The following is a 10,221-nucleotide window of genomic DNA, read 5'->3' as shown; positions in this document are numbered from 1 at the left end:
GATGACTGAGCAGACTGATGTTAACTCTCTCGGAAGAGAACTAGAACTGAGGACTAGCTACACATGCAGGCTATATATATGTCAGTTAAGTGGATCACAAAACAGCTTTTAGGGCGAAAAAATGAGTAATGAGATACCAGGAAATGGGGCGAAAGAGCCAATGGTAAAGCTTGTTATTTTAGCCCATGACCAGGAAGAAAAGACTCAGAGGTGAACGCAGGTGTTTTCCCTAAGGATTGGAAACAACATTCCTGAAAGAATTTAGGAGAACGAGTAATTCATGTTGAGATTCTGTGAAATCAAGTACAAATACGTGATCATCCGTGATACGCGGGAGAGAAGACATGTCATGGCTGTCAGATGCAGGTACATTATTGATAAAAGAGGGTAAGTCATCGAAGATTACAACTTTCTTAGTCAGGCAAGGCTTCTCCGAGCAGCATACTTGCTTTGAGCTTGACGGGCATAGATGTGACATTTTCAGCCCGATTTTGCAGAATCCATTGTCATCGATTGTGGTAAGAACGGATTCTAACTCATTACCTTTGCATGGAGATTGTTGTGCATAACAAAGGATATCAGTGCCTGATACAGCAGACTTAATCTTAGTGTTTACAACATATAAGGCATATTCAGATAGCGTTACCGGTTCTGCTAGCAAAATGTGTTTACAAGGAGTTACACCGTGATCTGACTAGGAAATTGAATGAGAATGAGACTATGAGACAGGCAAACTAGAAGATGTAACACAAGAATAATAGCACCCCCTGATCCAGTGCTTTACTCCCAGTCAGGATAAGGGGGTGCTGTTAACTTATCATTAAACTCAGCTGTGACCTCACTGAACCCTTTGTGTCTCACAACACAAGGGGGCAGTCACAGCCTGCCCTATAAAGACAACTCTCTTCCTCCACACAAAACTACAAGCACCTAATAACAACACACACACCCTTCACTCAAAATTTCAAAATTATCATGGCGTCTCCTACACCAGCCTCGGAGTCCCCATCTGGGGAGGGGACCACAAATATCCCCAGGTCGGATTGCCCTTGTGACAACGATCCTAAGTGTTTTGACACCCCCCCTCAACTTTTCTTCATTAGCTACTGCAACATTTGCGGTCTAAGATTTAAATTTCAATCTGTAGAACACCACCTCTCCTCTTCTAAACATGATCTTTTTTTCCTCACTGAAACTCAGGAGTCCAAGGCAACTGACAGTAGCTCCTTTTTTGCTCCTTACTACTTTCTCTATCTTCATTTTCAATCCAAAGCTGGATGTTGCGTTTATGTGCGCAACAACTTAACTTGCTCTCCTGCCCACGCTCTTGAATCATCCGAGTTTTCCACCATCTGGCTATGACTACAGAGTCGCTCTCTAACTAAATTTATCTGTGCTGTATACCTCTCACCTAACTCCTCTGACTATAAGAAATTCTTTGACTACTTAACTTCCAAAGTGGAGCACATTCTGACTCTCTTCCCTTTTGCAGAGATCTCCATTCTTAGGCACTTCAATGTTCACCACCAGCTTTGGCTTTCCTCTCCCTTCACTGACCATCCTGGTGAACTAGCCATCAACTTTGCTGTCCTCCACGATCTAGAACAATTAGTGCAACACCCTACTCGTATTCCTGATCGTCTGGGTGATACACCCAACATTCTTAACCTTTTTCTGACCTCTAATACTTCTGCTTATACTGTTACTGTATCTTCTCTGTTGGGCTCCTCCGAGCACAATCTCGTATCTGTATCTTGTCCTATTGCTCCAATCCCTCCTCAAGATCCCCCTAAGTGAAGGTGCCTCTGGTGTTTTGCCTCTGCTAGTTGAGGGGACCTGAGGAGGTATTTTGCTGATTTTCCTTGAAATGACTACTGCTTCTTCGTCAGAGACCTGTCTGTCTGTGCCACGCACATAACAGAGATGATAGTGTCTGGCATGTACATTCTTCATTCTTTTCTCGACCTAAACCTTCCAAACCTTGGTTTAACACAGCTTTTCTCGTGCTATACATGATAGAGAAGTGGCCCACAAAAGGTAATTAAGCCTTCCATCACCTGGAACCATGCCAAATCAGTTCTCCACCTAGCCAATAACTCTTTCACGTCAAACTCTTTCAAGATCTAATTCACCTCGTGACTTCTGGCTTCTAACCAAAAATATCTCCAATAACTTTGCTTCTTCTTCTTTCCCTCCTTTATTTCAACCAGATGGCACCACTGCTATCACATCTATTTCTAAAGCTGAACTCTTCGCTCAAACCTTTGCTAAAAACTCTACCTTGGATGATTCTGGGGTTGTTCCTCCCTCTCCTCCACCCTCTGACTACTTCATGTTACCTATTAAAATTCTTCGCAACGATGTTTTCCATGCCCTCGCTGGCCTAAACCATCGGAAGGCTTATGGACCTGATGGGGTCCCTCCTATTGTTCTCCGAAACTGTGCTTCTGTGCTTGCACCTTGCCTAGTCAAACTCTTTCAGCTATGTCTGTCAACATCTACCTTTCCTTCTTGCTGAAAGTTTGCCTACATTCAGCCTATTCCTAAAAAGGGTGACCGTTCTAATCCTTCAAACTACCGTCCTGTTTCTTTAATTTCCTGCCTATCTAAAGTTTTGGAATCTACAACATGAAGATTCTTAAACATCTATAACTTTACAACCTTCTATCTGATCGCCAGTATGGGTTCCGTCAAGGCCGCTCTACTGGTGATCTTCTGGCTTTCCTTACTGAGTCTTGGTCATCCTCTTTTAGAGATTTTGGTGAAACTTTACCTGTAGCCTAAGATATGTCAAAAGCTTTTGATAGAGTCTGGCGCAAACCTTTGATTTCCAAACTACCCTCCTACGGCTTCTATTCTTATCTCTGCAACTTCATCTCAAGTTTCCTTTCTGATTGTTTTATTGCTGCTGTGATAGACGGTCACTGTTCTTCTCCTAAATATATTAACAGTGGTGTTCCTCAGGGTTCTGTCCTGTCACCCACTCTCTTATTATTCATCAATGACCTTCTAAACCAAACTTCTTGTCCTATCCACTCCTACGCTGATGATACCACCCTGCACTTTTCCACGTCTTTTTATAGACGTCCAACCCTTCAGGAAGTAAACACTTCACACAGGGAAGCCACGGGACGCCTGACTTCTGATCTTTCTAAAATTTCTGATTAGAGCAGAGCAAACTCTGTATTGTTCAATGCCTCAAAAACTCAATTCCTCTATGTATCATCTTGACACAATCTTCCAGACAACTATTCCCTCTTCTTCATTGACACTCAACTGTCCCCCTCTCCTACACTAAACATCCTCGGTCTGTCCTTTACTTATAATCTGAACTGGAAACTTCTCATCTCATCTCTAGCTAAAACAGCTTCTATGAAGTTAGGTGTTCTGAGACGTCTCCACCAGTTTTTCTCACACCTGCAGCTGCTAACTCTGTATCCTTCTATGTATAGAGTATGCTTCACATGTCTGTGTGGCTTCCACTCATACCGCTCTTCTAGACATGGTGGAATCAAAAGCTTTTCGTCTCATCAACTTATCTCTTCTAACTGACTGTCTTCAGCCTTTCTCTCATTGCTGCAATGTTGCATCTCTAGCTATCTTCTACCGCTATTTTCATGCTAACTGCTCTTCTGATTTTGCTAACTGCATGCTCCCCTACTCCCGAGGCCTCGCTGAGCAAAACTTTCTTCTTTCTCTCACCTCTATTCTGTCCACCTCTCTAATGCAAGAGTTAACCAGTATTCTTAGTCATTCTTCCCTTTCTCTGGTAAACTCTGGAACTCCCTGCCTGCTTCGGTGTTTGTACTTTCTTATGACTTGGATTACTTCAAGAGGGAGGTTTCAAGACGCTTGTCCTTCAGTTTTTGACTACCGCTTTGGACCCTTTTCTGGGACTGGCATCTCAGAGGGCTTTTTATTTATTGAATCTTTGTTGCCCGTGGTCGGTGTCCCTCCTAAAAAAGAAAAAAAAGTTAACATCTGATCGCTAGTAGAAGGAAGAGTTGCAACAGATGTTACTACACCAGGAAGAGACGAAGTATCAGAGGGAAGAACAGTAGTACCCCTTTGAGCGATTTCATTGATGGCAGGGAAGAGACTGATGTCATATTTACACATGGTGTTGAAGCCTATGAGATCAGCAGTGAAAGATACATTTGCTACAATGTAGAAATCATCACATATGTCTGGTTCCTGGGGTGATAGAGATAAAAGTACTTTTCCATGAGGTAAGATAATTTTCCCAGATGGGAAGATAATTTTCCCAGATATATTATTGAAATTAATATCAGGAGATAAAGCAGTGATGTGATTGTGAGAAGAGGAAGAGAGTCTCCTAAATACATCCATCTTGATAAGGTTAACTGCAGCACCCGTGTCAAAGAAAACTTTGTATGATGCGAGTGACATGTGATAATGCCACTGAATAATCCTGCATATCTTATGTTAATTTAAAGAAGTGCTGAGTTAGGAGGATGTGTGAATCATCTTTTGATAGTGAATCATCTGAAAACCACTCTGAGTCTTGGAAATGAGCGACCAATTCTGAGCTCAGAGAGGAAACAATGTTTTTCTGTCTGGTAAGGATTAGTGTGTGAGCGGAAGTGCTGTGAGATAGATTTGGAGAGTTTGAGAAGAGAATGGGTGGCTACAAACTTGGAATGACTCTGGAAATGATTTCTGAGGTGAGTGGTGAAGTCATCAAAGGTGGTGAGAGAAGTAAATCTGTCTGACTTCACCAACAGGCCAGCGAGACTCGAAAGCTCGTGACAGATACGTGATTTTAAAATGGATATTTTTTCCTTATCAGATGTGGCTGCACGTTGAGTGCATTCCTCATAAATTCTCTGAATAAACTGATGAACGGTCTCTGTGCCAACACTGATAAAATTAGGAAGGTGAAGAAATTCGTGTATGAGGAGTAGCGGTGGTTTCAGTAGACATTGTGACAGGCAATGAAGCAGATAGTGCAGACTGTGAACATGTTTGAGTTTGCATGAGCGACGTGAAGCGCACAGATAGTCAAGGAATAATATGCACAGAATTATAAAACACACAGAACAGCACACAATATGATAACACAGATGAGTGCCTGCAGAAAGAGTCGAAACGTAGCAATTGATATAAGAATAAAGTTGAGGAAAACTTCGGAGTTTCCTTGCAAAATTAATGTATATATATATATATATATATATATATATATATATATATATATATATATATATATATATATATATATATATATATATATATATATATATATATATATATATATATATTAGTTAATGCTGGGTTATTGCTTTTAAAGTATATGCTAACACCGGTTGCTTACGTAAAATTCCAATGTTTTCTTAAGACGAACGACCAATGCATTGTATTTCTTTTGGTAACAACAGGTTACCGGTCAGAGGAAAATTATGCAGTGGTAGGATACTGCAATGAAAGTGAATATCAATGGAGACGTGTATATGCTATATTATAAGCATTGCAAAGCCCCGGCCACTTTTCTTTTGAGAATAGTGCTTACCTCTGAATTCTTTCCTCCACGCAATAAAGTCACGCACAATGGACAGCAAAATAGTTATAGCTCAATAAATTCAAGGCAACAATAACGATTTTGTTTTCATGTGTATACTAGTGATTTCTTTTCAATTCCATGCCAATAGAATATGAGGTCATGGCAGTATTACTGTAAAGAAATAAAAAAAAAAATAATTGACAAGAGATGATCAATATGAGTGAACAATTGTACAAAGAAGGTTTTGTGATGAAATGCTGAAGCACTCACAGGTGAGTGCGAGGTAAATTTTTCAGCATTTGGTGAGCAGTGGGGCGAGCAGAAGGACCTGTGTGCAGGTCACACAAGTTAAAGCTGCACGGTCCTGACCAGCATGAACACTACTGCAATGGCTGAAGCCTTCCTGCTTTTGTTATATTCATGTGCATCATCAACCGAGTTTATTACAGATAGTAGACTCGGTCCTCTTGAGGACATACTTTCGGGGCCCGCTTCAAGGAAAGAGGTGATTCTTCACCACGATGCCGCCCTTAACACGAACATTTTGCAAGCCATACAGGAACTGCAGGCAGTGAGGAAAACTCCTCGCATCTCCCTGACTTCTCATTACTACTGCACAGTTCATTCCGAGACAAATGGCAGTGCACTCCAGTTATTCACTCGCACTTCAAACACTATTCACGTCTTCCTTTTTCTTGATCACAAACCTAAACTTCTGCAAGATTTATGCAGCAGTTGGAGACCGAATAATCTGATCCTCTACAGCCTCAGACCGGTGAATGCCACAGCTGTCCTCGAATTGGAAACTCTCGATCACGTTAAGAAACTTGCCCTTATTTCTGAGAGAGACTCTGGGAAAAAATACCAAACGCCATTATTTGCTGTTTACACTCTATTACCATTTTCATCAAAAGTTCCTGTGCTTCTAGGAGAATGGAGCCAGCAAAGATTTGCCACACTGGAAACACTCCTAATTGAAAGGTATCCAAATTTTGAAGGTTATAAATTCAAAATTTCATCCTGGGTAGGAGAAATGCCATTCATCTACCGACGAGGCCCAGACCAGCCAGTCGTCGGGGTTTCTACTGAAATGCTCAATTACCTGGCCTCCGTGCTTAACTTCACTTTCGATCTACTGGAAGAGCCTCCTGACTTGAAGATTGGCCAAAGAATAAATGGTACATGGGATGGTCTTTTTGGATTCGTTTACAGGATGGAGAAAGAATTCACTGTTAACAATATTTATCTATCAGGAGAGAGAACAATGTTCTTTGATGCCTCAGTGCCTTGCTGGCAGGATGGCTATGGCGTGTTTCTCCGCCACCCCGAGAGTCTACCCAAGTGGGTGAGCGTCTATCGCACATTTGTGCCGCACGTATGGGCCTTGGTGTTAGCTTCCCTTGCCATCACTACGGTATTTTTCTACGCCCAGGTTAGTAATGTATGCTCCTCATTAAAGTTTCTTTTGAAGAAATCTGTCATAATATCCGGTTTCTACAAATAAATGCATGAATTAAATTAAATTACACACACACACACACACACACACACACACACACACAGTAGACACCTGCGGAAACCGTAATTACTCCTAGTGAGGTCTGAAGCACTGGACCAGGGGGGTGTTATGCTTTTCATTAACCCAGCTGTGACCACACTGAACGTTTCCCTTTGTGTCTCACAACACAAGGGGACAGTCACAGCCTGCCCTCTAAAGATAACTCTCTTCCTTCACACAAAACTACATGCACCTAATTTCACACACACCCTTCATTCAAAATTCAAAATTATCATCGTGACCCCTACACCAGCCTCGTGACCTCTACACCAGCCTCGGAGTTCCCATCTGGGGAAAGGACCTCAAATGTTCCCAGGTCGGACTGCTCTTCTGGTATCGACACCCAAGTGTCTTGACATCCCTGTCAACTTTTTCTTCATTAATTTCTGCAACATTCGCGGTCTTAGATCTAAATTTTCAATCTGAAGAACACTACCACTCCTATACTAAACCTCATCTTCTATTCCTCACTGAAACACAGGTGTATGAGGCAACTGACAGTAGCCCCTTTTTCTGTTCCCTCCTACTTTTTCTATTTTTATTTTAGCACTGGAACAGGGGATGCTGTGAACCTGTTATTAACCCAGCTGTGACCACACTGAACGTTTCCCCTTCTGTCTCATAACACAAGGGGAAAGTCCAAGCCTGCCCTTTAAAGACAGCTCTCTTTCTTCACACAAAACTACATGCACCCTTCACTCAAAATAAAAAATGATCATGACTCCTACACCAGTCTCGGAGTTCCCATCTGGGGAAGGGAACACAAATGTCCCCAGGTCGGATTGCTCATCTGATATCGACCCTAACCTCCCTCAACTTTGTTCATTGACTTCTGCAACATTCGCGGTCTTAGATCTAATTTTCAATCTGAAGAACACCACCTCTCCTATACTAAACCTCATCTTCTATTCCTCACCTTCTATTCCAAAGCTGGATGTTGCGTCTATGTGCGCAATGACTTAACCTGCTCTCGTGCCCACGCTTTTGAATCTTCCAAGTTTTTTACCTTCTGGCTACGACTACAGAGTCATTCTCAAACTAAATTTATCTGTGCTGTATACCTCTCACCTAACTCCTCTGACTATAAGAAATTCCTTGACTAAACTTCTAAAGTGGAGCACATTCTGACTCTCTTCCCTTTTGCGGAAATCTCCATTTTTGGAGACCTCAATGCTCGCCACCAGCTTTGGCTTTCCTCTCCCTTCACTGTCCATACTGGTGAACTAGACTAACTTTGTTATCCTACCACGATTGTAGAAATTGTAGAAATTTGTGAACGCGGTAAAAATTCCATTCACCTTTAGGACGATAGTATACTCAGGTAAACCTTACGGAGGGCCTGGACCCCACTACATCCGTGGGTCACTTCCAGGAGTAAAAGTTCTTGTAAGTCAGATACAAGAATTTGTAGACCTTAGTGTAGTATTGACAAACTGTGTAGCAGCCTAGAGTTGTTTGAGCGCCTTCAAACACAAGGTATTGCTAGCGTAGGTACTGTAGATTGCATGAGAAAAGACATGCTACCAGAGATAAAGGCAATCACTGTAAGGGAAGAGGTCATATTAGGTGTACTAGACTGAAGATAATGAGGAAATTACTAAATTGTCATGTAGTACCCGCCAAAAGTAATGGTAAGAAAAAAAGTATTGTATCTCAGTACAGTCCCCCTTATAATATTAGGAATAATCAAGGATGTTAATTTTGCAAGAAAGCCAGCCATATATATATATATATATATATATATATATATATATATATATATATATATATATATATATATATATATATATATATATATATATATATATATATATATATATATATATATATATATATATATATATATATATATATATATATATATATATATATATATATTGTATGATTCCACTACGGGAGGAACTGATATAGTTGATCAGAAAATAAATTTTTATAGAGTGCACACTAAATCTTGCAAATGGACAGTGAATGATTCAGCATTATTTGCAGACAAAGCTTGTTAACCTGCATTTTTATATGGATATATGATGTAGCCAGTGTAAATGTACATTTATTACACTTATTTGCTGACAGAGGGTATTAGCCTGCAATGCTTTATGCATATAATTATATGGATATATTATACAGTTTATGTATAGGTTACAGATTTATTTCCTGACATATGCTGTTAGCCTGCAATGTTATATAGGTATACATCACTCAAGTAAAAGTACACTTATTATAAATTTATCTGCTGACAAAAGGCTATTACCTTGCAGTGGTATATGGATATATTATATAGGTAATAATTATAATATAAAGATATTATTATAGTTTTATTTGCTGAGAAGGGGATGTAGTATGGAGGGTGAACTTGTCCCCATACAGCAGAACTTGTGAATTCCATCCAACGCTGCTAGCAACTTTGTGTTGATTTTCAGTTTCCACTGAGAAGGCTACTCAAACAGGAAAATTCTGTGATATACCCGCAGTTACCTGATTTTGAGTAAATGGTGAATCAAGCTTTCCTTTTACAATGGCCTGTCCTCTGTGCGCTTTGCTAATCAGGGGATGGAATTCCTAGTTAGAAAAACACTGTACATGTGTTTGTTACCCATTTGTTTGTATATAGTACTAATGTTCGCGCCCTCGCTGACACCGACTGACAAAACTACTGTGTGTAGGCTACACCTAGGGAAGCTCATGAGATCACTGGATTCTACACTGGATGAGGAATCGAGCCTCCCATCCCTACGTCTATCTGTAAACAGTTAACATTCCCCCTCATTGTAATCATGGCAGCTTGAACTATAGCAGCTCAGAAATGTTGTTGTCCAGCTTATCGCGGCCAGGCACTGCGATAATTTGTTTCTGTAAAACTAAGGTTTATATATATATATATATATATATATATATATATATATATATATATATATATATATATATATATATATATATATATATATATATATATATATATATATATATATATATATATATATATATATATATATATATATATATATATATATATATATTGCCTGTCTTGCATTAAAATTCAACTACTAAATTAAACCACTTTCAAAAGGACGGAGTTTGGGGAAAGTGTATGGTGTGATACATGCGAGTTGGGTCCCCGGCCCGATCCTGGTAACACTTTTTCAAT

The 10,221-nt window shown here is 40.1% G+C and overlaps 1 protein-coding gene across 1 annotated transcript in view; it reads left to right on the top strand.

Annotated features, from left to right (window-relative positions):
• The first annotated feature begins 6,551 nt into the window (after nucleotides 1-6,551).
• LOC135115622 (glutamate receptor ionotropic, delta-2-like) overlaps nucleotides 6,552-10,221 on the top strand; it is a 7,314-nt gene continuing 3,644 nt past the window's right edge. Inside the window, exons 1-2 of the mRNA XM_064032549.1 lie at nucleotides 6,552-6,950; nucleotides 7,558-7,576. Coding sequence (XP_063888619.1) covers nucleotides 6,552-6,950; nucleotides 7,558-7,576 — 418 coding nt within the window. The remainder of the gene's footprint in view (nucleotides 6,951-7,557; nucleotides 7,577-10,221) is intronic.

Source organism: Scylla paramamosain, chromosome 29 (genome assembly GCF_035594125.1).
Source record: "Scylla paramamosain isolate STU-SP2022 chromosome 29, ASM3559412v1, whole genome shotgun sequence".
NCBI classification, from domain to species: Eukaryota; Metazoa; Arthropoda; class Malacostraca; order Decapoda; family Portunidae; genus Scylla; species Scylla paramamosain.
This window is presented reverse-complemented; position numbering and strand designations above follow the sequence as displayed.